Source organism: Dipodomys spectabilis, unplaced genomic scaffold, assembly GCF_019054845.1.
Source record: "Dipodomys spectabilis isolate Male_0828 unplaced genomic scaffold, ASM1905484v1 ptg000526l, whole genome shotgun sequence".
NCBI classification, from domain to species: domain Eukaryota; kingdom Metazoa; phylum Chordata; class Mammalia; order Rodentia; family Heteromyidae; genus Dipodomys; species Dipodomys spectabilis.
Genome location: NW_024871203.1, coordinates 1,549,004 through 1,575,868, shown reverse-complemented (window position 1 = coordinate 1,575,868; position 26,865 = coordinate 1,549,004). Strand labels below are relative to the sequence as shown.

The 26,865-nt window shown below is 45.1% G+C and overlaps 2 protein-coding genes across 2 annotated transcripts in view; one reads left to right on the top strand and one right to left on the bottom strand.

Annotated features, from left to right (window-relative positions):
• Positions 1 to 11,520, bottom strand: part of LOC122099635 (transcription factor SPT20 homolog) — a 31,972-nt gene extending 20,452 nt beyond the window's left edge. Inside the window, exon 1 of the mRNA XM_042670191.1 lies at positions 11,427 to 11,520. Within this exon, the coding sequence (XP_042526125.1) occupies positions 11,427 to 11,520 (94 nt within the window). The remainder of the gene's footprint in view (positions 1 to 11,426) is intronic.
• Positions 11,521 to 12,115: 595 nt separating this feature from the next.
• Positions 12,116 to 22,494, top strand: LOC122099634 (transcription factor SPT20 homolog). Its single transcript, XM_042670190.1, has 3 exons — positions 12,116 to 14,878; positions 16,364 to 16,386; positions 22,395 to 22,494. Exons 1-3 carry the CDS (start codon positions 12,116 to 12,118, stop codon positions 22,492 to 22,494), a joined length of 2,886 nt encoding a protein of 961 aa, XP_042526124.1.
• Positions 22,495 to 26,865: the final 4,371 nt, after the last annotated feature.

Here is a 26,865-nt window from a genome sequence, read left to right as displayed (position 1 = left end):
GAGAAGTCCTAGACAAACCCCCAGAAGCCCTAGCGAGAACCCCAGAAACCCTAGCGGCTGCTAGGGATGGCGGCCGTGATGGGTCAGGCCAGACTGATTGTTTTCATCTATGTAACACGCACATAGGATCAACCAGCAACAATGTGACACTTAAAAAAAACATTTTGTCAGTCGTGGGGCTTGAACTCAGGGCCTAGGTGCTGTCACTGAGCTTTTTTGCTCAAGGCTAACACTCTACCATTTTGAGGCACAGCTCCACTCCCGGTTTTCTGGTGGTTAAATTGGACGTAAGAGTCTTATGGACGTTCTTGTCTAGTCTGGCTTTGAACTGCCATCCTCAGATCTCAGCTACCTGAGTAACTAGGATTACAGATGTGAGCCACCAGTGCCTGGGGATAGCTTATTTTTTCAAGGCTGGATAATATTCCAATGTCTAGATACACCTCAGTTTATCCGCTCACTTACTAAAGGACATCTTATTTACAGTTTTTAGTAATTATGACCAATACTGCTATAAACATCTATGTGCAGGTTGGACATGCATTTTCACCTCATTTGGATAAATATCAAAACATGCAATTACTGAGTAGAGTAGTAAGAGACTTCATTTTATAAGACATCACCTTCCTGCATACTCCCACCCATGATGGATGAGTGTTCATGTTCTTCCACATTCTCACCAGCAACAAGGTGGTGCTAGTTAGCATGAGAAAAATACAGAAAACCCTATCTGAAAAATAGCTAAGGCAAGCAGGGCGCTGGTGGCTCACACCTGTAATCCTAGCTACTCAGGAGGTTGAGATCTGAGGATGGAGGTTCAAAGTCAGCCCTGGCAGGAAAGTCCCTATGAGACTCTTATCACTAATAAACCACCAGAAAACTAGAAGTGGCGCTGTGGCTCAAGTGGTAGAGTGCTTGCCTTGAGCTGAAGAGCTCAGGGACAGCACCCAGGCCCAGAGTTCAAGCCCCATGACCAAAAAATAAAAATAAATAAAAACAAAAAACAAAAACCTAAAGCAAAACAAAAAAGGTTAGGGGTGTAGCTCAAGTGATAGCACACTCTCCTAGTAATTCTTTTGTGTTTTTTCTTTTGGCCCAAAAAATGAAATACATTCATTTAATAAACCTAAGGCAAAAGAAGACACTGACTCTATAAGTCGTTCAATCTTACTCTGTCTTAGGAGGAAAGGGGAGGGAGGGAGCGTGAACCCAAGAAAGCCAGTTTTTCGGTTTTTGGGGTTTTTTTTGGCCAGTCCTGGGGTTTGAACTCAGGGCCTGGGCACTGTCCCTGAACTTCTTTTGCTCAAGGCTAGCACTCTAGTACTTGAGCCACAGGGCCACTTCTGGCTTTTTCTATGTATGTGGTACTGAGGAATTGAACTCACGGCCTCATGCATGCTAGGCAAGCACTCTACCACTAAGTCACATTCTCAGGTAGGAACCCAGTTATATAAAAGATGTTTACATTTATCTTGATTGGTAGTGTATATTCCTGGTGGAGATTTTCCTCAGGGATTCAAGGGCGAGCTCTTGGTCCCAGTTGTCCTTTCCTGTAGAAAGAGAAAGGAGCCATTTAAAACACATAATTGAAGAGCTGACTGCAAGGGAGAGGGAGGTCATGCCTGTAATCCTAGCTACTCAGGAGGCTGAGATCTGAGGATGGCAGTTTGAAGCCAGCCTAGGCAAGAAAGTCTGAGATTCTTCTCTCTCATTAACTAGCAAAAGCTGGAAGTGGAGATATGGCTTAAGCAGTAAATCACCAGCCTTGAGTGTAAAAGCTAAGCAACAACCAGCACAAGGCCCTAAGAAGTCCAACGGAGCGCTCTTGGAAGGTAGTTATCATAGTGCCTGGCTCTTCTCGTATCTTCTCTGCCAGGCTTTACACTGATTGCTTAATGGCTTGGGCAATGCACCTATCCCAGCTTTTTTCATTGGTGAAGTGAGCACCTAGGGTATTATGGGGAGGAGCATTTGAGCAGGAGCCTGAGACACTCTGAGAATAGGAATCACCATGATTGAACACATACTCTATGGCTTATGTTGTGTTACGTCCTTTAGTTTTTATCCCTATCCACCTAACAGTTCACCTTCCTCTCCTACTCACTTGCTCAGATGGAAACTGTAATTGTCATTAGAAAACAGAGGCAGTGATTGCTCTAGACAACTTCCTGCTGAGTGAGGACAGACTAGGATAGGACAGTATGGAATCATTCAGAAAGGGCGTTTTAGGCAGACAGGACATGATTTGTGTGCTGTTCCAACAGACCAGAGTAAAACTTGAGAAAACAGTTGATAGGAGGCTGCTTCTTCTTCTTCTTCTTCTTCTTTTTTTTTTTTTGGTACTGGGGATTGAACCCAGGACTTTGCACTTGCTAGGAAAGTGCTTTGTTAGTGAGCTACATTGCAGCCCAAGGCTCCTTTTTTATTAGCATTAGTAGCTTGATGGATTCCAATTCAGAAGAAACACACTTAATAAGAAGGTTGAGAATGCAGGTGCCAAATAGTAGCAGAATTAGGGGTCACCGGAAAGGTAGCAGCTAAGACAAGCAGGACCAAGTGTCTCCTCATGAGAGCTATCCTTGGATAGCTTGCTTCCTAAATTGAGATTAATCTGTGGATGTCTAACAAAAAAATTAAATGGCTTTTGTCATAACCTTTTCATCTGTACATATGATGCATATGATGTATTTCTTTTTAAAATTGTTATTATGAAGGTGATATCTACAGGAGTTGCAGTTACATAAGTCAGGTAATGAGTACAATTCTTTTTGGACAAGGTCACCCCTTTCTTCGCTCTTGCCCAGTTTTTCCCAATGTACTTCTTTTTACCATTTGTATTGGCATCTATTTCTTTTTCCTTTTTTTTTTTTTTTTTTTTTGCAGTCATGGGGTTTGAGCTCAGGGCCTGGGTGCTGTCCCTCAGCTCTTCAGCTCAAGGTGAGCACTCTACCACTTGAGCTACAGCGCCACTTCTGGTTTTCTGGTGGTTTATTGGAGATGAGAGTCTCATAGACTTTCCTGCCCAGGCTGGCTTTGAACCATGATCCTCACATCTCAGCCTCCTGAGTAGCTAGGATTACAGGCATGAGCTACTGGCACCAGGCTGGCATCTATTTCTTATACAAAGGTGTTTCAATATTTCCTTATAGGCATATAATATACCTAATCAAATTCATCCCCTCTATCAATCCCTTTCAATCCTTTCCTGTTGAAACAATTTCAAAAGTTTTTGTTGTTTTATTTTCACACGCTTATATTAAGAGTACTTCAACTATATTCAGCTCCCTACACACTCTCTTCCTCCTGCCAGTACCTAGCTCTGAAAACAGAACCTGTTTTACATTCTGGTTATTATTTGCCAGTGCTGTGGCTTGAACTCAGGGCCTGGGCACTGTCCCTGAGCTGCTGCTGCTTCTTTTTTTTTTTTTTTTTTTTTTCTCATGGCTACTGCTCTACCACTTGAGCCACAGCGTCCCTTCCAGCTTTTTCTGTTTATGTGGTATTGAGGAATAGAACCCAGGGCTTCATGCATGCAAGGCAAGCACTCTACCACTAAGCCACAGTCCCATCCCCTCATTATTCGCTTTTAAGGCCTAGTCCACATATTGAGAGCAAACACACAATTTTTGTCTTTTACTTTGGCTTGGATCAAATCCCATGGCCACTTTCTGAACTCTCATTGCATAGAGGATGGAACTGCACAGATCAGCTTAGCTTTGCTCAGACACCCCATCCCTGAGAAACTGAAGGGCAATGGAGTGCGGAGTAGGAATTGATACTAGCAGTACAAGCCCACAAGGTAGTTCCAAAAGCTAGGTATGGCTGTGGTTCTCTAACAAAAAATATAGTGACTCATTTCCTCACCCTCCCCACAATGTATGTTATTTGTAAAGCAGTGTTCTCAACCTTGGTACTACTTGTATTTGGGGCCAGATTCTGCTATTGTTGCTGGGAGGGGGTGGGTGGAAGGTACTTGTTCTCTGGAAGGCAAAATTGCTTTTCTTGAACCATCATTTTATAGCTGAGCCTCTTAGATAAGAAAAAAAAAATCTTCATCACAGATGTCTAGAGACATTTCCAATTGCCACAATTTTAAGGGTCTAGATAGCGCTACTGCCACCTAGTGGGTACAGGCCAGGGGTGTTACTAAACATACACATAGGATAACCTCCCCCCCCAACCACTCAAACATGTATTTGGACCCAAATCTTAACAGTGTCCAAGATGAGAAACCCTGTGCTAGCCAAAGTCACAAGATAGTGTCCAATCACCGTGCTTTAAAAAATTAATTTTATTATGGTTTTTTTTTGTTGTGTATGTGGTACTGAGGGCTTCATGCATGCTAGGCAAGCACTCTACCACTAAGCCACATCCCCAGTCCTTTAAAAAATTAAATGAGTTTATACAAATTAGTAGCAAAAGATAATACATTTTAATCAATGTGTTCAAGAGGAGAACTAATTTACATAGGATAGGGCTGTTTTTGTATTTGCCAAAGCTAGAAGGAAAACACTTCATGATACTGAACAAAAATAGACAGAGAAAAGAACATATTTTAATCAGAGAGTCCAGGTTCCATTTATTAAATATGTTACTTTCTAAAGTATGTTTTTAGGCTCTAGCTAGATTTGCACCAAATCACAGCTGGGTTTTAAGGATAAAATTTAACATTTAAAAGGCATCAACATTTGGGCTAGGAATGTGGCTTAATGGTAGAATGCTTACCTAGCAAGCGTGAAGCCCTGGGTTTGAGTCCTCAGTACCACATAAACAGAAAAAGCCATTAGTGGCACTGTGGCTTAAGTGGTAGAGTACTAGCCTTGAGCAAAAGAAGCTCAGGGACAGTGCCCAGGCCCTGAGTTCAAGCCCCGGGATTGGCAAAAACAAAACAACCATCATCAATGTTCAGGCATAGCGTACTTCCTTACTATATGCAAGGCACTGTGTTTAATCTCCAGCCCTTCAATAAATAACCATAAATACCATTTCATAATATGCTGATTTAATATAATTGTTCAATTCTACTGCTATGAATGCTGCCCCAAATTCTCACTGACATAGTGGTTTGTGACTAATGTTAAATTTTGCTTAGTTCATTTTTTGTTATAAATTGAGAGGAAAGTTTCTTATTTATTGCAGATTTTGGAGTTCCTAATTCATAGCAGAATGAAATTTTGTGTTTGGTGGGGTTGGTGATAGTGGTGGTACTGGAGTTTGAACTCAGGGTCATACTTGCTTGGCAGGTGCTTTACCACTGAGCCATGTCTCCAGTCTTTCCTTTTCACTGATAATCTTTGAAATAAGGCCTTGCTTGCTGCCTGAGTGCATGTTTGGCTCATGGTCCACCTTCTTGCTGTAGCTGAGATGACAGATATGCATGGTCACATCCAGCCTCATTCCATTAAGATTGAGCCTTATAAACCTTTTTGCCTAGACTGGTCTAGAACTCTGACCATCCCCATCTCAGCCTTCCACAAGGCTAAAATGACAGGCACATGCCACCACACTCAGCCATTACCAAGGAGGTCTCACAAATTTCTCTGGCCCGGCCAGCTTTGAACCACAACCCTCCCAAGTAGTTATGATTACAGATGTTAGTCACCAGCACCTAGCTACTATGTTAGGTAGTAGAGGAATTGTCAAATGCTAGTTCTGGAGAGAAGGGGGTAGATTTGTTTTCTTTTTTTCCCCCTTGGGTCTATGCACTCTCCCTGAGCTTTTTTGCTCAAGTCTGGTGCTCTACCACTTGAGCCAAGCTCCACTTTGGGCTCTTTTGGTGCTTAACTGGAGGTAAGAGTCTTACTGACCTTCCTGCCTAGGCTGGTTTCAAACCATGATCCACAGATCTCAGCCTCCTGAGTAAGTAGGATTACAGGTGTGAGCCACTGGTGCTCAGCTAGAGCGAAAACATGTACTGAGAAAGTTAGAAGGGAATACTCTGTCTCTGGAAGGGAGGGAGGACAGTGAGGCTGGAGATGGCAGTGAGGGGTGAGACTGAAAGCTGGGATTTGCTGTCAAAGGGACGCCAGCCACCTTTTCCAATGAAGTTTCATGCTCTTTGTCCTCTCCTCTTTAGGAAGAGTCACATTTTGCATCCAGTTACCTGATAATGTTACTAATTAATGTTAATTAAGTCATTTCCAGCTGGTTCACTGTCTTAAGCACATTATCACCTATGGTTGTAGGGGTACTGAAGGCAGGAAATGTGGCTTATTGCCTATCCCCCCCCCCCCCACTGCTCCATGCCAACATCAGAACCACAGGTGGTGGCTCAGACCAACACTCACAGAGCAGAAAGAAGCGCCCACTGGAGCAGACAAATGACATACCCTCTTTGGAAAAAGGACACGCCCCCTCTGACAAATTACATGCCCCCTTTCTTCCACATACACCAGGTAAGAAGTTACCTTTGAAGAGAGGAGGGGAAGGTGATCTTTGGGTTATGCTTCAGTTTAAATGTCACACCGGAGGTGCGTTGTTCTTACAGGAGATGACACCTCCTTATCTTGGCCTTGTAAAGACCAGATCGTTATCAAAGTGGCAATGGCTCAGAGCCAGATGAGTGGATAATGAACAATCTTTCCAGAAAAATGTAGGCCAGGAGTCATATCCAGCTTTTATATCTGACTAAACTAAAATTATAGTTGGGGTTATCATCTTTTCTTAGCAATTTATTTTGACTGTAATTTGGTATTAGACAGTGTTATATACTTAGTAACGTTAGTCAGCCTTATTAAAATGGATCTGATGACACACTTTTTTTTCCTTTTAAAAATATTTTAAATTTTTATTCTTTTCAAGATGTAGGCTGACTAAATAGGACATACTTTGTCTACAGGGATTTCTCAGAGTGAGGTAAAATAGTGAGCTTTACTATACATATGATTTTAATAAATAAATGTTAAAGTAATATTTACATTAAAGTGTATTTTGCATTATGTGTTTACATTCATATCTATATTTAGCTTACAAATTTATATTTACCATTTAAATACTTAAACATATACTATTTATATATAAGGTTACCATACAGAGACACAACTACGTGCAAATACAACTTTATTTTTCTGAATGCCAAGCATGATTTCAATTTTCAAAACTACATGTGGTATTTATTGTGAAACCATGCAATGCATTGATTAGTTCAGGCAGCAGATTATGGTAAATAATGAAAAAGGTTTTTTGGTTCCAGCCCTGGCTCTTTGGGAACCTTTCAAAATGGTGGCTTGAGTCCATTTTCCCACCTCACCAATTATGGTATAGGGAACATAATGGAATCTTTATTTATTTATTATCATTATTGTAAAGGTGATGTACTGAGGGGTTATAGTTGCATATGTCGGGTAATGAGGACTGTAGAGAACTCTGAACCTGAGCTATGAAACCTGGGAAAGGTTTGAGAGGTTGGAATGCCACTTTGACATCACTTGGAACACACAGATGGTATTTGTTAAGACAAATGGGGGTTACTATAACAAATTACTGCAGACTAGGTAGATTATCAACAACAGAAATATCTAATGGTTCTAGAGGCTGGAAAAGCCAGGTGCCAGCAGATTCAGCGAGGAGGGTGTCCTTGTCCCCAGATATAAGCCTTCCTTAGGTCCTCACATGACACATATGGGAAGGGGAAGGACATTCCCCTGGCTATTTGGGGTTTAAATTCTAGGCCTCATAATTGCTGGGCAGACACTCTACCACTGAGACATGAGTGTAGCTCCTTTTTTTTTCTGTTGGTCATGGGGCTTGATCTCTGGGCCTGGGTGCTGTCCCTGAGCAATTCAGCTCAAGGCTAGTGCTCTACCACTTGAGCCACAGCGCCACTTTCCGTTTTCTGGTGGTTAATTGGAGATAAGAGTCTTTCCTGCCAAGGCTGGCTTTGAACTTCAATCCTCAGATCTCAGCCTCCTGAGTAGCTAGGTTTACAGGCGTGAGCCACCAGCACCCAGCTTCTAGCCCCTTTTTGACTGGTTATTTTTGAAATAAAGTCTCTCCTCCTACATGAGCAAACCTTTGAACCACAATCCACCTATTTTAGCCTTCCTGTTGTAACTGGGATGACAGATGTATACTTGCAGGCCCAGCTTCTTTCTGTTGAGATAGAATCTTGAAGACTTTTCTGTTAAGGCTGGCCTGAAATGGTGATCTTCCTAATCTCAGACTCCAGAGCAGCTAGAATTACAGATGTTAGCCACTGTCACCCAGTTGCCAGGCTTTACTTCTTGAATCCCCTGCTTTCTAAAGTCATCACATTGGGTGATTTCTACATGATGATTGACGATTTCTTCGTGAATTGTGGGAGCACGCAGACATTGAGGCCATAGTAACGCTGATGTTGTTTTGCTTCTGGTATCCAATTCTGAATGTTGTTCTCATTGTGTCTCATGGACATGAATACATTTGGGGTATGCTCATTTGCTAGTGATTTTCCTCTTGCAAGTGTTTTAAGGTTTTCATCAAATGAGGTTCTAATAAACTGAAAGCCTCACCTGAGTAAAGTGCTTCCCTTTAGAAATAATAAGAAATAAAGAGAAGCTGTGATTTCTGAAGTCTTTGCTAGAATATCTATAATTTTTCATATAAATGTTAAGAAACCCCAAAACTTCTATGTGGCTTTTTGTGGGGGGGGGGGGTGCTAGGCTTGAAATCAGGGCCTGGCTGCTGTTCTGTCTTTTGTTTGTTTGTTTAAGGTTAGTCTGTGCAGTATTTTGATTCAAGGACAAAGGTAAAGCGTGTCTTGTGGGAAACCCCCTCCCACCACCAAAATGCACCTCTTGCCTTATGTGGCCTAAGGGCTGAAAGTTCCTCACCTCTGTTAGAATACTTGCAATCTCCTCCTAACTCATTTCCTGCCTCCTCTCATCCCACTTCAGGCATCTGTCTACAGTTAGTAAGCTAAACAACTAAGTTCAAGCCCCACAACCAACAACAATAACAATAACAAGCCGGTGACTCATGCCTGTAACCCTAGCTACTCAGGAGGCTGAGATCTGAGGTTCGCAGTTAGAAGCCAGCCTGGGCAGAAGTCCCCTAATGAGACTCTTATCTCCAATTAATCACTCAATAAAACCAGAAGTGGTGCTGTGGCTCACGGGCCTTGAGCATAAAGAGGTTCAGGGACAGCACCCAGGTCCGGAGGTCAAGCCCCACAACTGACAAAAAAATCTAAACAAAAGAAGACCAAAATTGATACACTGGGAAAGTGGTGCATACCTCTGATCCCAGAACTCAGCAAGCTGAAGCAGGAAGGTCACAAGTTTGAGGCCAGCCTGGACTACATAGCTAGATTCTGTCTCAATGAAAGAAAAAGAAAAGAAAAAAAGATCATGCCTGTAACCCTAATTGCTCAAGAGGCTGAGATGAAAAGAATCACAGTTCCAGGCCAGTTTATGAGAAAAGTTTGTGGGGGCCACCCCACCGGATTTCAACCAATAAAAAGCTGGACATGGTGTCATGTGCCCCTGTTATCCCAACTGCAGAAATATATAAATAGGAGGATCACAGACTAGAGTGGCCCAAACCCCTATTTGAAAAATAATGAAGGTAAGAAAAGGACTAGGAGTATGGTTTAAGTTCCAACCCTACTACACCAAATAAAAGAACTATGTGATTTCAAACAACAAAAATGAACTCAAAATGGACCACAAATATAACTGTAAATGTTCAAAGTTGTAAAACTATAAGAAGAAAACATAGAGAAATATCTTGGTGACCTTAGAGCAGACCATGTCTTAGACTTTTCGGCACAAACACAATCTGGAAATTTTTTTTTAAACTCTGATAAATTGGACTTGATGAAAACTAAGAAATTTCTGTTCTTCAAAAGGCACTTAAGAAAGTACAAAAACAGGGGCTGGGGAGGTGGCTCAGTGGTAGAGTGCTTGCCTTGCATGCATGAGGCCTTGGGTTCAATTCCCCAGCACCACATAAGCAAAAAGAAAAAAGCTGGAAGTGGCGCTGTGGCTCAAGTGGTAGAGCGCTAGCCTTGAGCTAAAAGAGCTGAGGGACAGTGCCCAGGCCCAGAGTTCAGGCACCACGACCGGACCCTAAATAAAACTAATAATAAAAAAAAAGAAAGTACAAAAACAGGGCTAGGAGCATGGCTCAAAAAGTAGAGCACCTGGCTAGCAAGAACAAGGTCCTGACTGCAATCCCTATTACCACCAAAATAAATACAAAAGTAAGTTATAGACTTAGAGAAAATATTTGCAAAATACATAATTTCTACAGTGTTTAAAGCAAAGTATATAAGAATTCACAAACTTCAATGATAAGAAAACAAACCAATTTAAAAAAGAGAGAGCCCAGTGCAGGTGGTTCATGCCTGTAATCCGAGCTACTTGGGAGGCTGAGATCTAAGTATCACGGTTCAAAGCCAGCCCGGATAGAAAAGTCCTTGAGACTTTTATTTCCAATTAACCACCAGAAAACTGGAAGTGGTGCTGTGGCTCAAATGGTAGAGTGCTTGGCTGGTGCTGAAGAGCTCAGACAGTGCTTAGGCCCAGAGTTCAAGCCCCACAACCGACAAAAAGAGAGAGATTTAAAAAGTTTTTCCAGTAGGGTGCCAATGGCTTACCTGTAATCCCAGCTATTCAGAAGACTAAGATCTGAGAATCACAGTTCGAAGCCAGCTCAGGAAGGAAAGTCCATTAGATAGTTATCTCCAATTAGCCAAGAAAAAAGCTGGAAGTGGAGCAGGAAAAACAAATCTAAGATAGGGCCAGAGCAACAACTAAAGTTCAGTTCAAATCAGATGGGGCTGGATGGACAGAGCTTTCATCTTAGGGAGATGCACCCCAGTATGTCAGCGGAGTTGCAGCATTTGGACCATGCTCAAGGACTGCAAGTAAGAGTGGAAAATGGCCCACACCGTGCTTTGTTTTTTTAACTTACAGTTTATTTTTTGTGCCAGTCCTAGGGTTTGAACTCAGGACCTGGGCACTATCTCTGAGGTCTTTTACTCAAGGCCAGCACTCCACCACTTGAGCCACCGCTCCGCTTCTGGCTTTTTGGTGGTTAACTGGAGATAGGAGTCTTAGAGACTTTCCTGCCCAGACTGGCTTCAAACCACGATCCTCTGATCTCAGCCTCCTGAGTAGCTAGAGTATAGGCAGGAGCCATTGGCGCCCAGCATGAACAGAACAAGCAAAGCAGGACATGACAGACGCAACAGTTCTTTAAGATCCCACTGGGATAAATGACTACTTCCATGACAGCGAAAGTCCTCTGAAAATTGATGGACGAGGAAACCACCGGATTAAAAAAAAAAAAACAAAATACGTCTCTTACATTTGTGGTGATTGATCCTGCCTTGTATAGCTTTAAAAGGAAACAGAAAACATAGATCTGAACCCCCACGCCCCCCCCCCCCGCCCGCCCACCATGCAGGGTTGGGCTACACCCACAAGGTCTTGGCGCCTGCCTACCAAGTGCGCATGTGTGGTAACGGTAATTTGTAGACCGGAACCCGCTACCATTGTCCATCGGCACGGAGAGCACCAGGACTGGCACGGAGTGCATTGGGACCAGCACGAGGATACGGGGATTATAGCAAAGGAGGATGTGACTGAAGCCGCCAAAGGTAGTTAGTTTTCAGAGATCCTCAACTTTTCCATGTTGGCTGGGGCCCGGGTTCCAAGGCCATTGGCTTAGAGTTGGAAAGGTCCTCACTTCGCTTTTCTTCTTTCTCTTACCAGTACTGGGGCAGGAAATCAAGGTCTTGCACTCTGTGTGTGTGTGTGTGTGTGTATATATGTGTGTGTGTGTGTGTGTGTGTGTGTGTGTGTGTGTGTGTGTGTGTGTGTGTGTGTGTGTGTGTGCGCATGCGCACGCGCGGAGGCATTTTCCCGTATGTGTCGGTACCGGGGCTTGAACTTAGGGGCTGGGCGCATCGGGTAGCGTTTTCTGCGCATGGCTGGTGCTCAACCACGTGACTCACGGCTCTAGTTCCACTGTGTGTAAAGTTTTACAGGAGCACATAAGTAAGTGGCTTTACCCGCCTAACTCCTTCATTCTCAACCCCTCCCCTCCCCTCCCCACCCCACCCCACCCCACCCCACCCCCACCGCTGAACGCCATCTGTTCTTTTCCTTTAGCGTCCCAGTTTTGTGTGACCATGCAGAAATCTTTAGAACAGGCATTGGAAGATACAGACAATGTCAATGCCGGAGTCCAACACAGGAGCCCTAGAAGGAGACCCTTAACTAGTGAGGAAAAGTCTCTACAGGAAAAACTCTATGACATTTATGTTGAAGCATGTGAAAAGGAGACTGAGGTGAGGGAGTTCAGAAGCAGCGAGAGCTTGCTAGACCAGCTTATCAGGAGTGAGGACTTTCCTTGTCTGGTGATTGACCTCAACCCAGGGGATCAGGGCTGTTTTGCAATGATCTTGGACAAAGATGGCTCCCTTTCAGAGAGCATTGCGCTGCCTTATTCAGGAGAGAAACTGCTTGAATATTTAGATGCAGAAGAATTACCGCCATATCTGCTCAATATCTTGGAAAACTCTGAGGTGAACCTTTTCCACCATGGCTGTGTCTTAGCAGAAATCCGTGACTACAGGCAGTGCAGCAGTAGGGAACTATCTGGTTATCAAAGTCGGCATATTCTCTTGAAACCAAAGGTGAAGACTTTAATGTGTGATATGGAGTACATGGTAAGTGGTGGCCATCGTTGGACTCAGGAAGAGAAACAGGAGTTTGAGAGCCAGATGATCTTAGCAACAGCAGACCCATTGTGTCTTGATCCTTCGGTCTCTGGAAGCTGCACTAGCAAAAGACTGCTGTGCCAGAGGCAGGATGGGAGGGATGAGTCGGTGAGGCCTAGCTTTATGAGGTCGCCATGGCACAGCGTGGATTGGCAATGGGAGCTGCCTAAATACACAGCGAGCCCTGGGTTTGAGGCAAAGACTGTTTGCAAAAAACAAGCGGAAAGAAGTGGCCACCCTTATGATCTGGTGATTGCAGCGGCGGCGGCGGCGGCGGCAGCGGCGGTAGAGCCCGGGGACACAGAACAGCAGAGACCCTGTGATGTGGATGTGCCTTCGGAGCTAGATGTGCAAAGATATGCAAAAGGGAGTTCCTTTGTCCCATTTGGTGACTCACAGGCAGCCGCCTGGGCCGTTCCTGAGGCAGGAGATGAGTTTGCCTTGGCATATGAACCCGGTGATCCGGCCAGGGACATGAACTTTCTTATCATGCAGTCACTTAATGACCCACTTCTTTCTGACAGCCCGTGGGCAGCTCAAGAAGTTGGGTGTGAGAGCCAGATGAGTCCCCCTTACATCTTCTCAAGTTACCCACTGGATGCGTTGATGGCAGGGTCCAAGCCCAATGCAGGGCGGGCTGGTGGTGCAAGCCAGGAGTCTGTTCAGGGCAATGCTGCATGTTCACTGTCCAGTAAGATGGAATCCAAGTCCGGCGGCTCAGCTGTAGTCAGCAAGGCCTCTTCAGGGAAGAAGCCCAAACTGCCTACCTCCTGGTGGGTCCCATCTCCCGCCTCAGAATTACCTTGGGGGACAAGAATCAATCTTGCCTGCGTCTCAGGATCGAGAGGTGTAGGACTCCAAGCCAAGAGCTCTCGGAAGCTCAGGCGTCTGGCTCCTGGTCCAGCTCCTCCTCCCAAACCTCCTCCCAAGCCTCCTCCCAAACCTCCTCCCAGGCTCCCTCCCAAGATTGCTCCCAAACCTGTTCCCCCGCCCCCGCCGCCCCCACCGCCGCCCCCTCCCCCACGCCCTCCCAGGCTTGCTCCCAGGCCTGCCCCCCCTCCCCCTCCTGATCCTCCGTCCCTTCGCAGCCCCACTCCTACCACTCCCTCTTCCAGTCCCACTCCCACTCCTAGTCCGCCCGGGGCTCTGGCTTCCCATCTCGACCCCCCTCCCACACCTGCTCTCCCCACCCCTCCCCTTCCTTCTTCCACTGCTGCTTCCCTTCCCACTCTTACCCCCCCTCCAGCTCCCAGTCCTGTCCCCACTGCCACTGCCATTCCCACCGCTGCGCCTGCTCCCAAGCCAGCCAGCCTGGCAGGGAGATCCCGAGCAAGGGTCGTCAGGAGGAGTAAAGGGCCTCACGCGGCCAAGGGCCCTGCTAGCTCGTCAGAAAGCACCCAGGCCCCCAAGGCCCCCACCAGCTCAAGCAACCCAAAAGCCACCCAGGGGGCACAGAAACCTTCAGCTCTGGTAAGTGGCTCAGTGTTGGGGCTGGTCTGTCCCTCTGGCGCCCCCATACCTGGGCAGGTCTCTCCTTCTGGTGGTCTGCTGTCCCTAGGAGTCCAGCTGCCCAATGCCCCGGTTGGATTAATGCAACCCCCTACTCCCATGGCGATGCAGTTTCTTGTGAATAATACTTTAAATTCCATCACAGTGCAGATTCCCCCCGGAGGTGTGGTCTTGAACCCCCAGCCTCAGTTATATCAGTTGCTTCCACAGCAACAGCTTCTACAATCCAGAGCGCCTCCTTCTCCACATCCAGTGCCCTCGGCTTCTGTGCAGGGGTCTGGCAGTCAACAGTGGGTCACCCCTGTGCAGGTATCTAGCAGTCAACAGTGGGTCACCCCCGTGCAGGGGTCTAGCAGTCAACAGTGGCTCACCCCTGTTCAGGTGTCTAGCAGTCAACAGTGGGCCACCCCTGTGCAGGGGTCTAGTGGTCAACAGTGGGCTACACCTATTCAGGGGTCTAGCGGCCAACAATGGACCACTCCTGTTCAGGGGTCCAGCAGTCAACAGTGGGCCCAGTCACCTCAGCAAGCAGTAGTTGTTACCCTTGCTGGCGTGGGGAGTTTCCTGCTGCCCCACGCAACTCTATTGGAGCAGTCAACACCTGGGCACATTATTCTGCAGAATTGCCAGCCCCCTCCTCCTGCCCAGCCACAGCAGGTGCAGGTACAAGCCCAGAGTGCACAGCAAAGTGTCAGGCAGGCTCCATTTCCCCAGGCCACATTGACCGTCCAGAATGCTCAGCCTCATGGCTCCAGACACACAAGGCAGAGGAAAGGGAGAGCAAAGAAAGCCAGCTCAACGATGCAGAAGCCCTGAGTCTTGCCTTACTTGGCATCTCACAAAGCACATCAGCTTTGACTTAAATAAATTCCAACCTTTCACTTGCTTTTTGGTACTTTTTAACAGCTCTGTAGTTTACCTTTGAAACTTCAAACTTTGCACAGTAGCCCAGGCCCATGATTTTTTTGTGTGTTTGTTTTACAAAGAAACAGGGACGGGCATTTACAAACTGCCATTGCTTTCCTTGAGTTAATTTTAATTGTTGACATGGTTATTTTTATTGTTCTAACATGATTCCACATTGAAACTACGTTCATTTATAAGTGTTCCAATTTAGAGTTGCCCTAAACGATAAAACTAGCATGCTACTTTTAGCAAGGAGAACTGGTTTTTAATTTTTTAACTGTCACGCAAATATTACACATTTATCATATGAACTATTTTTAAGGAAACTGTTGTTCAAAAGAATTTTAGAACTCCTAGAACGGAAACCCAGCTCCTCATTTTATACCTTTTAGCCCCTGGCTGCCTCCTCCAGTTCTGTGTCCACATGAAGTGGAGATTCTTGACGCTTATGCAAGTGCCTCATTCTGTGTCTATCATTTGGAAATTGGCCATTTCAACTTGGCATGATGCCCTCAAGGTTCATCCAAGTTTCCCTGTGTCTCAGGCTGACACTGTAAAAATGGTTTCCCAGTGTGTGATATATAAGGAAGTAGAGACGTCTAGATTATATGTCATTATTATATATTTGAAGTAAAAAGAAAGCCTTCTAGGTGAACATGGTGTTTATTCTGTCTTAAAGGTTTGTTTACAATATATATAATGTAATTGTTGAAAATGCACTTCAGGGGCTGGGAATGTGGCTTAGTGGTAGAGTGCTTGCCTAACATGCATGAAGCCCTGGCTTCCATTCCTCAGTACCACATAAAGAGAAAAGGCCAGAAGTGGCGCTGTGGCTCAAGTGGTATAGCTCTAGCCTTGAGCAAAAGAAGCTCAGGGGCAGTGCCCCAGGATTGGCATAGAAAGAAAGAAAGAAAGAAAGAAAGGAAAAGAAAATGTACTTTGAAAAACTAAACCAGCAGAAAGTACAATAAAGGATACATCAGAGATCTGCACACCTGTGGAGTGGAGTGGGGGACTCATGTGACTGACCCTGTCCCTCAAAGGGGACCCCCTACATGCTGTGTTCCCTCTTACCCCACCTCTCCTCTTCCAGGTACTGCCAGTGGCCTACAAAGGGCACTTCTGGGATCGCTTCTCATCTCTCTCTCTGTATTTAATTTATATTTTATATTTACATGTATTGTTATCTGTTACTTCTTTAAGCATATTGTTACTTTAAGCAGCTGTATATTTGCATTTTAGGACAGTAGGTTCCTTGCAAAAAGGTAAGTAAACACTTGAAATCTATTTCATTTGTTTACTCTTTATATCTCCACAGCCTTCTTAGATTTCTAAGTCATTGTATTTCTTTTCTCATTGTACCATCAAGCACTCAGTGCTCACTGACCCCAGACGCTCACCCCCACCAATTTCCTTTTATCTCCATAAATTGGAGGTGTTCAAAATTTCCTTTAATGGCACTGTACAAAATGTGTTCTTTTCACTTGTCTTGTTTTCAGGATTTACACAGGTTGCAGTATGCATCAGTAAAAGGTGTACTCAGGGCGTAATATGGGTCAGGCGAGATTGATTTCCTTATGTTGTATTATGTATCACCACTTGATTCGTTTCGCCTGAATACTGTTCGATTGTTGATGTATTCGTAATTTTGCTTATCTGTTCATTTAGTGCCTCTTATAGCTTCTCTGTTGCAACTTGGAAGCCTAGTCTGTGTATGTAAAAAGCTTTTGTAAGAATACATGTATATTTATCTGTCTTTTGTCCTAACCTCCTGCCCTAAAAGCAGAAAAAAGGAAACATCATCATCAGTTTTGAAAACAATTAGTAAAGGACCAGTAACCAGAGCTATGCACTATCATTCTATGGTATTGTTGTTCTACTGTCCTACGGATGCTGTTCAAGGAAGATTGCACCAATTTAAACCAGCTAGTCCAAGTTTCCTTGGGAGAGACACTGAGCCCAGTGCAGCACTCTGCACTGCCAGTGGTGCCTGAGCTTTGAGCCAGTGCAGAAAGCAACTGAGGAAGAATGGATGCTTGACCTTGGGAGCCAAGCAGAGACCTGCACAAGGTCCCCAGCTTGGTGTCCTTCCTCCCTCTCTATCTGGTCCTTTCAAGTACTGCTGGGAGCTACAGCAGAAGCTGTGTGAGTGCTATTGGCCCTCCATCGCTGGGGAGGGAAATAAATTCTGTTCTGTTTCTGTTTAACATTGGCTGCACTTTGTTCCTTCTCTTCCAGTGGTCCTCATCTAGATTGGTCATTTGAGGTCATTGCCACAGGTTCCCTGATTAAATTCCCAGAATGTGTGTTTCTTTTCAAACCTATGTGAGGAGGAGTCCCTATATAGCTCAGCCTGGTTGAGGCCTTAGGTAGCATGAGGGGGAAAGCTTGTCTTTGCTTATTACCTTCTAATGAGTCCCATTTGGTACTATTTTGAAGCATTTTGTGAATAAACTGCTCATTTATTGTAGTGTCACGAGAATATGGATGCTCCTGGATAACCCAAATCAAGTCTGTATTCATTTGGTCAATTAATTTTGTTAGGCCATGTGTTCAGGACTTTACCAGAAAACAATAATTATTAGTTGCTTATGTGAAAGCTGGTGGCTTCTAGGTTACAGAGAAAATGTTCCCACAGAGGAGCATACAGGAAAATCTAGGTTGGTTTAGTTGAGCAGATCATGCCTGGCTGAAATGGGCCTTTAGCACACGGTGAGAGTTTGAGAAGACAATTCTATTCATTAAAGAAATATGTGTCTGCAAGGGATACCTTTATGCCAGGGCAAAAATCTATTTAGAATGCAGGCATCCTGGTGCTGGCCAGAAATCCCAGTATTCACTTCTAAGGCTGAGGCAGGAGCATGGTAAATTTGAGGACCATCTGAGGGAAGCCTTGCCTCAAAAACATAGCAACCAACCCCCCCCCCACACACACACATATACACACAACTAGAGATGGGTGCTGGTGGCTCACATCTGTAATCCTGGCTACTCAGGAGGCTGAGATCTGAGCATTATGGTTCAAAGCCAGCTTGGGCAAGAAAGACCTTGAGGACCTTATCTCCTATTAACCACCAGAAAAGCGCAAGTGGCAATGTGGTTCAAAGTGGTAGAGCACTAGTCTTGAGCAAAAGAGCTCAGAGACAGTGCCCAGGCCCCGAGTTCAAGCCCCACGACTGACCAAAAAAAAAAAAAAAAACAAAATAGAGGCTTAGAGGTAATTTAAATGTTTTCCTCATAGATATATTTTAAAAAGTGAAAATGTTACCTTAACAAATTGTACTTCTTATATTTACTCAATAGTCTCTCAATATTTAAAATTTGTGTGGCGGGGGGGGGGGGGGGGGTAGGGCTTGAACTCAGGACCTATGTGCTGTATCTTAGATTTTTCACTCAAGGCTAGCACTCTGTCACTTGAGCCACAGGTCTACTTCCAGCTTTTTGATAGTTAATTGGAAATAAGAGTCTCATGGACTTTTTTTTGCCTGGCTAAGAACTGGCTCCTCAGATCTCAGTCTCCTGAGTAGCTAGGATTAGAGGTATGAGCAGTTTATAAGTGTGAGCTATCAGTGCCAGTTTTTTTTTTTTTTTGGTCCGGTCATGGGGCCTGAACTCTGGGCCTAGGCTCTGTCCCTCAGCTCTTCAGCTCAAGGCTAGCGCTCTACCACTTGAGCCACAGCGCCACTTCCGGCTTTTTTCTTTCTGCTTATGTGGTGCTGAGGAATCGAACCCAGGGCCTCGAGCATGCAAGGCAAGCACTCTACCACTGAGCCACCTTCCCAGCCCTTCAGTGCCAGTTTTTGAATGCCAGATCTAATCTCAATGTGGATGCTGACTTTTTAAAATCAACATTACTTGATTTGAATTTAGATTTCTAGAACATTCACAGTTGAAAATGGAGATTTATCTTCCAAGCGTATTCAATCTGGTTTCTAATACTCGAACCAAGTATCTGCTTTTAAATTTAAATCAATTAAGTAAAATTCTAAAATCAGGTCTTCATCCTCACTAGCTGCATTTTGAGTGTGTCATAGCCAGGTGTGGCTAGAGCCTAGCTTGCGGACATTGCAATTGTTTAATTGTTTGTTTTTCTGTGTATGTCATACTGAAAAAAATCAAACCCAGGGCCTCATGCATGCTAGGCAAACACTCTACCACTAAGCCACATTCTCAGCCTCTGTAGTTATTTTAGCAGGATAGAGGAGGTGAGTGGATGACAGAGACAGCCTCAGGCATGAGCTGGGTACCAGGTCTTTGTTTCTGGCAATTGATCACTGAAGTACACAAGCAAAATGAGATTGACAATCCTGAATCCAGGGGCTGACCTCAATCCTATTAGCCTGTAGCTACCTCACCTTGGATCTGCAGGTAGAAATCTAGAGGCCTCAGTCATGGAGCAAGAAGCATGAAAAAGAAGGGTACACATGTCAGCAAAATGACGGAGAAGAGGACCTGAACGTTTGGGTAGGTAAGCTAGATCGAACTCACCCATGTCAGCTTCCCATGGTGCTTGCACTCTATGGGAATGGGAGAGAGTAGAGGCACGCCATCCTCCTCCTTCCTGTCCATCTCCTGATTTCTCCAGTTCCACGCTCTAGTTCTGGCACAGGTGAAACTAGACTGGCCACAGATGAGAATGGTGGAAACTGGGGAATGGCTATATGGAAGCTTATTACATTAGTCTCTGTACTTTTGCATATAACGGAGAGTGGCAGTACTACAATCACACACATCGTACCTCTGCTCCTGACGTTCTTCCCGCCCCAGGACCATGGGTTTTCCCATCCTAGCTTTTATCTTGCACAGGAAGTCCTGCCAGATCTCAGCCCTTTGACTTGCCCTTCCTTCCGTCATCTCTCAGCTTCCCTGCTGTAGCCTCAGGCAGCAAAGGGTGTGCGAGTTAATTGTTAAATTCAGTTCAACAAGTTCCTCATTAGGGACAAATTACCTGAGTTTGAAATCTGCTAATTTTCCAATCAGAGTGAGTGTTTGCACTTGTGATTTGGAAATAATTACCATATGGTAAAAGCAAAACCTATGTGGGGATTAAAGTAAAGGTGAGGGAGGACAGGAGCTTATTTTGGCATCTTCCCTGGAACCCATTTTAGCATATGCAGATTAGTTGAACTGCCTGGGCTGTTGGGGTGGGAAATCTCCCCAAAGCTGTTTTATAAAGGCTATTATCCTCATGAGCTAAAAGCCCAAGAAACGTGCCCGCGACCTTTGAAGAGACAGCAGTATGACCTTCATCGGTCTTTTGAGTTTAGCCTTTTCATCCAAAGCACACCTATATTTTTGTTTATATCTATCCTCAGTCTAAATAAAGTTCCTGTGTGGGTGACCAAACTATTTTCTTGGGGTTGGGCATTACATGCCTGTAATCCCAGATACTCAGGACACAGATAAAGATTCAAAGTCAGCCTGAGGGATGGAAAAAAAAACCCTGTCTCAACAAACAAGCCAAGTGTGGTGGTACTCTTTGTGATCCCAGCTATGCAGGAAGTATAAGTAGAGGGATTGAGATCCAAGGCTGGCCTAGACAGAAACACAAAACCTTATCTGAAAAATAACTAAACAAAAAGGATAGAAGTGTGGCTCAATTGGTACAGTGCTTGCCTGACAAGCACAAGGCCTATGTTCAAACCCTCCAGTGCTAGTACTGAAAATAAAAACAATTGAGAGTGTCGAGTTTATATGTCCTTTGGGTGGTTAATAATATATTAGGGAAAGCTCATCTCAAAGAGTTTGAAGTATTATGGATAGTAATTGCTGAAGAACTCCCTGCCCCAATTAGTATATCACTAGTGCCAAAGCTGATGGAAACCCACTGTTAAAAATTAGTTTCAGTAGTTTAGAAACCAATGCAAAAGCCGAACACTGATGGCTTGTGCCTGTAATCCTAGCTATTCAGGAGGCTGAGGTCTGAGGATTGAATAGAAAAGTCCCCGTGAGACTCTTTTTTTTTTTTTCCTTTCTTTTTTTGCCAGTCCTGGGGCTTGGACTCAGGGCCTGGACACTGTCTCTGAGCTTCTTTTGCTCAAAGCTAGCACTCTACCACTTGGGCCACAGTACCACTTCAAGCCCAGAGCTTCATGCATTCTAGACAAGCACTCTACCACCAAACCACATTCCCAGTCCCTGGAGAGACTCTTATCTCCAATTAACTACTCAGAAATGGGCAGTGGTGTTGTGGCTCAAAGCCTTGAGCAAAGAGCTCAGAGATAACTCGTAGGCTCTGAGTTCACACCCCACGACTAACAAAAAATAAAATTAGAGAAACCAATGCAAAAAAAATCCTCTGAAACACTGCTCTTGAAATATGAAGCAAGGAAAAGCTGTATGTCCTCTGAGAAGGTACTATGTCTTCCTCCTAGTCCAAGTTCTTAGTTGCAAGAAAGCTCAAAAACGAATTTGAAGGAGAAATCACTGAGATTTGGATTTGTGGGTATTCACCATCCCTTCCCTTCCCTTCCCTCTCTTTTCCTTCCTTCTTTCCTTTATTCCTCCCCCTCCCCCCTCCTCCCTTCCTACTTCCTCTATTTGTGCAGATTCCTAGGCTTGAACTCAGGGCCTTGTGTTCTGTCCCTTGGCTTTTTCTCCCCATAGCTGTCATTCCACTACTTGAACCACACCTCCAGTTCTGGCTTTTTTTTTGCTGGCTAATTGGAAAAAGAGCCTTACGGATTTCTTTGCATGGGCTGGATGTGAACCATGATCCTCAGATCTCAGCCTCCTGAGTAGCTAGGATTACAGGCGATTGTCATTGGCCCCAGAACCTTATTCCTGATTCTTAATTTGAATTTTACCAGCTCTTTTTGTTGTTCATTGTAGACTAATTCAGATCTTTTTGTCAAGGGAAACTGAGAACAAATGTCTCCCTCCTCCCCTCCCAAGTATTAATATACACAAAAATAAATAGCAGAAACTATTCATTTCTGTTTGCTTTTGGGTGCAGCCCTGTAACTGGCCTTATGTAATGGATGTATTGATGGTTGCACCTCAATGGTAGATGGATACCGTGGCCATTGCACCATTGGTCCACACTGGGTAGATATTTGGGTTGGCAAAAAAAAAATCTAGACTACAATTTCAATGTCCTAGTCTCTGGTCTAGGGGCGGGAAGAGGCTAGAAAAGGGCAAAAAGAAACAGAACTTGCTGTGAAAGCAGGCCTTTCCCAGATCTGTTGGGATCTTCTAAGTGGTATTGTCTCCAGGCAGGGGATGGGGGGGGGCAGGTACTCTGTTTTTCTTTTCCGCCTGTGTTCTGTTTCAGCTGTGTTTTTCCTTTTTCTGTGGCCTTCCCTGAAGGAGCTCTGCTCTCCTCCATAAAGAGCTTCAGTGACCTGCAGCTGAGGTCCCTTTGGCCGTTCTGAAGGCTGCAGGGAGTGGGGGGGGGGGGGGGTCTGAGCTCAAGGTGGGAAAGGTGGTCAGCTTTCCTTCCCAACCTCTCAGCCCACACCAGGTGTGTTTCAAATCCCTCATGTTCCCAGATCTCCAGCCCACAACGGGCACCAGCCTCCGGCTTCACACACAACATGACCTCAGACGTTTCCTCAGCTGCGCCTGAGATTTCTCTGAAACCAGGACAAAGGGGAGAAAATATTGGGACCTTTTCCTCTACTTTCCAGTGAATGTTTCTGTCAACTCACAAGAAGAGACCCAGAATGCCAAGAAACAGTTTCCAAGGCTTCATCCAGGGTGGACCTGCAGCGCTCTGCACCTTGCCTTCATCAGCCCTCCTGGAACTTCTTCCTTCAGGCTTGAGAGGTAACCGGGGAGCCCCCCCCCCCAACAAAAACTCCACTTCTCCCCTTGCCACTCACCCCAGGAGGAAGCAGCCTGCGAAGTCAGCTCCTCTCTCTCCCATTAGTGGAGACAATAGTCCCATTCACAGTAGGGCCAGCCTTTCTTTAGGGTGCAGGAGCCACCTGATGCTTGCTTGCAGCTTTAGCAAACCCCAGGGACAATCACGATGGGGAGGTGGTCCCAGGTGCACAGGAACATGTGCACACATGGCGCTACACACTTGTTTCCCCATCCTTGTTGATTTCAGACCCAGATTCCCAGCAGGAAGGGACAGAAGGCCTCAGGCAGGAGGGCCAGCTTTTCATAGGACTGTCTTGGGTGAGTTCAGTGAACACTTGAGAGTTTATTGTAAGACCGGAGGCCATCAGTGTTGAGGATGGGAGGCAGTTAGAGAAGCTGTAGCCTTCCCCCACCACCTCTGCCCCCATGGCTTTCTCTGATAGGGAAGAGTGATGCTCTCCTAGTTATGAAAAGGCTTATGAAGATACAGCCATACCCAGGGGATGGTGGTCTATGCTTAGCAACTCAGTTTTAATACTAGCAACTCAGGAGGCTGAGATCTGAGTTTCAAAGCCAAGACTGGGCATGAGACTCTTCCATGAGACTCTTACTTTCAATTAACCAGCAATATGCCACAAGTGGGAGGTTGGAGGCATGGCTCAGTTGGTAGAGTGCCAACCAAAAGCCATCGAGTACCAAATTCGAGTCCTGGTCTCAGACCAGAAAGAAAGAAAGAAAGGAAGGAAGAAAGAAAGAAAGAAAGAAAGAGTCGGGCACTGGTGGCTCACGTCTGTAATCCTAGCTACTCAGGAGGCTGAGATCTGAGGATCGAGGTTCAAAGCCAGCCCTGGCAGGAAAGTCTGTGAGACTCTTATCTCCAATAAACCATCAGAAAACCGGAAGTGGCCCTGTGGCTCAAAGCGGTAGAGTGCTCGCCTTGAGCTGAAGACCTGAGGGACAGGGCCCAGGCCCAGAGTTCAAGCCCCACGACCGACCAAAAAAAAAAAAAAAGACAGACAGACAGAAAGAAAGAAAGCCAGAAGTGGAACTGTGACTCAAGTGGTAGAGCACTACTTTGAGCACAAAAGCTTAGGGATAGCAGCCATGCCCTAGGATCAGCACATGTATGTATGCCTGCACATACACACACACACACACACACACACACACACACACACACACACACACACACACACACACACACACACACACACACACTCGAAAATATAGCCTTAAACTAAATCCTGAATGCCCTGCCCCTCCCAAGCAGGATTGTTAATGGACTCTAAGCAGCCTCCATGTAGAAATAGGGAAATTTCCATTGGATATGAGAGGAGAATAGGGTGTGGTGGTGTTAACAAGTATTATTTGTAGTATGCTCTTCATACTCTGAGAAACTGGAGTTACTATAAAATTATTATTATTTGGTAGTGTTTGGAGAGTGGAGCTTTTTGTGGTATCTAGATTTTGAACTCAGGGCCTTAAACTTGCCTAGATACCACTTGAACCTCACCCCCAGTCCTTTTAATTTTAGTTATTTTTTGGATATTTTCTTCCTTCCTTCCTTCCTTCCTTCCTTCCTTCCTTCCTTCCTTCCTTCCTTCCTTCCTTCCTTCTTTCCTTCCTTCCTTCCTTTCTTTCAATCTTTCTGGTAGGCTTGGACTGTAATCTTCCTAACTGTGCTCTTCCACACAGCCAGGATAACAGGCATACACTACCACTCCTGCCTTGTTAGTTGAGATAGGGTCTAGCAAACTATAGAACTATGATCCTCCTACTCCCCACCTCCCAAGTAGCTGAGGTTACAAGGTGTGAACCACTATGTTGGGCCAACATAGTGGTTCATTGGCCATTTAAACAAGACAGACTTTACTGATTGATTATAGAATCCAGTTCTACAGGATTGTAACATCTTAGTGCCTAAAAGGAAACAAAAGAAATCTAAAAGTTCTTTTTCCATTTAAGGAAGCCAGAAACTAGAACCAAAAAATGTAAATATTATTAGCAGAGCCACCCACTATTTTTTTTGTCAGTCATGGGGCTTGAACTCTGGGTCTTAGCACTTTCCCTGAGCTCTTCAGCTCAAGGCTAGTGCTCTACTACTTGAGCCATAGCGCCACTTCTGGTTTTCTGGTAGTTAATTGGAGATAAGACTCTCATGGATTTTCCTGCCTAGGCTGGCTTTGAACCTCAATTCTCAGGTCTCAGCCTCATGAGTAGCTAGGATTACAGGTGTGAGCCAACAGTGCCCGGCCCATCCACTATTAAATACGATGACCAATCAGAGTTGCAGACCTTTGGGTGTTATAGGTTCCATTTTACAAGGCACAGCAACAAACTCTCGATATGCAAGTATCCTAAGAGATACATTGCTTTACGAGTAACATGGCCAAGGACAATTTTAAAGCAACAGCAAATGGAATGGGACCATAGCCTTTCATTGAAGCCTCTGCCCTGACCGAGAGAGGGACAGATACTTGAGTGTTCCCAATTGGAATTTTATGACACAGTATTGGCTGTCTGCCATACACTAAAGTCGGCTTCTCGGGCTGGGAAGGTGGCTCAGTGGTAGAGCGCTTGCCTTGCATTCATGAGGTCCTGAGTTCGATTCCTCAGCACCACATAAGCAAAAAAAAAAAAAAAAAAGCCAGAAGTGGCGCTGTGGCTCAAGTGGTAGAGCGCTAGCCTTGAGCTGAAGAGCTGAGGGACAGCGCAAGGCCCAGAGTTCAGGCTCCACAACCGGACCCAGAAAAAAAAAAAAGAAATAAAGTCGGCTTCTCTGCAGCTACATGGAAAAGGGGAATACTTTCTGTCTTTCTAGATTTTTTTCCCACCAGGAGTAGAGGCTGGTGGCTTCAAAATTAAGCATGAAAATTTCAAGAAAGTAGGCCAGGCAAAGTAGTACACACCTGTCATTCCAGCTACCCTGTCTCCCGCAGTTGGGAGGATTGCAGTCCAGGGTGGCCTAGGCAAAACCTCAAGTCCCTATCTGAAAAACAATGAAAGCCAGAGAGAGAGAGACACACAGACAGACAGAGACAGAGAGACAGAGAGGGAGAGAAAGAAGGGGAGAGAGAGAAAGGTTGCTCCAGTTGTGGAACACTTGCCTAGCCAGCACAAGGCCTTGAGTTCAAAACCCTACTAAAGCAAAAGGAAAAAAGTAAAGTTGGTAAACTACTCATAGGAATTTCAAAACGAGCAATTGTAGCTGTTTGGCATTCCAGAACAAATCCAAGTCACAGAACAAGTACAAAAGCAGAGAATGGCCAGTCACTGGTGGCTCATGCCTGTAATTCTAGCTGCACAGGAACCAGCCCAAGCAGGAAAGACTGTGAGACTCTTATCTCCAATTAACCTCAGAAAACCAGAAGTGGAGCTGTGGCTCAAAGTGGTAGAGTGCTAGCCTTGAGCACAAAGGCTCAGGGACAGCGCCCAGGCCCTGAGATAAAGTCCCACAACTCACACACACACAAATAATCAGCAGAAAATGATTGAATGTCATTGATTCTCCCAGCTGGCTGAGCCTCATTTGAGTTTCTGATACAATAGGTCAGAGGCCAGAGGTGAAGCTGAGAATCTGCATTTTTATCAAGTTCCCATACCACACTAATGCTCCAGGTCTGGAGAGACCCCCACAAAGCTACAGTTCTACCATGAGGTGAGAAGGGCAATTAGCTTCTGAGGAGAAGAAGCAACACACAAAAGCTTAAAACACAGGCCAGAATACTCAGGTAACTGCAGTGAGTCAGATAGGATGGAGAATGAGCATCACTAACAGATTCCCAGATGTTAATGTTGAGCTGCTGCTGTTGTTGCTGCTGGGTCAAGGACCACCCACACCCAGAACCAAGGCTGTGTGCCAATCACAGGGCAGCCTTCCAGGCTGAGTGTTGTAGTTTCCAAATTTAAACCTGAGTTATTCTTAGAGGAGCCCGTTC

Coding starts and splice junctions, on each gene's coding strand:
- LOC122099634 (XM_042670190.1), top strand. CDS start 12,116: ATGCAGAAATCTTTAGAACAGGCATTGGAAGATACAGACAATGTCAAT. Junction 14,879..16,363: donor CCCAGCCACAGCAGGTGCAG/GTACAAGCCCAG, acceptor TTTGCATTTTAG/GACAGTAGGTTCCTTGCAAA. Junction 16,387..22,394: donor AGTAGGTTCCTTGCAAAAAG/GTAAGTAAACAC, acceptor GTTCTGTTTCAG/CTGTGTTTTTCCTTTTTCTG.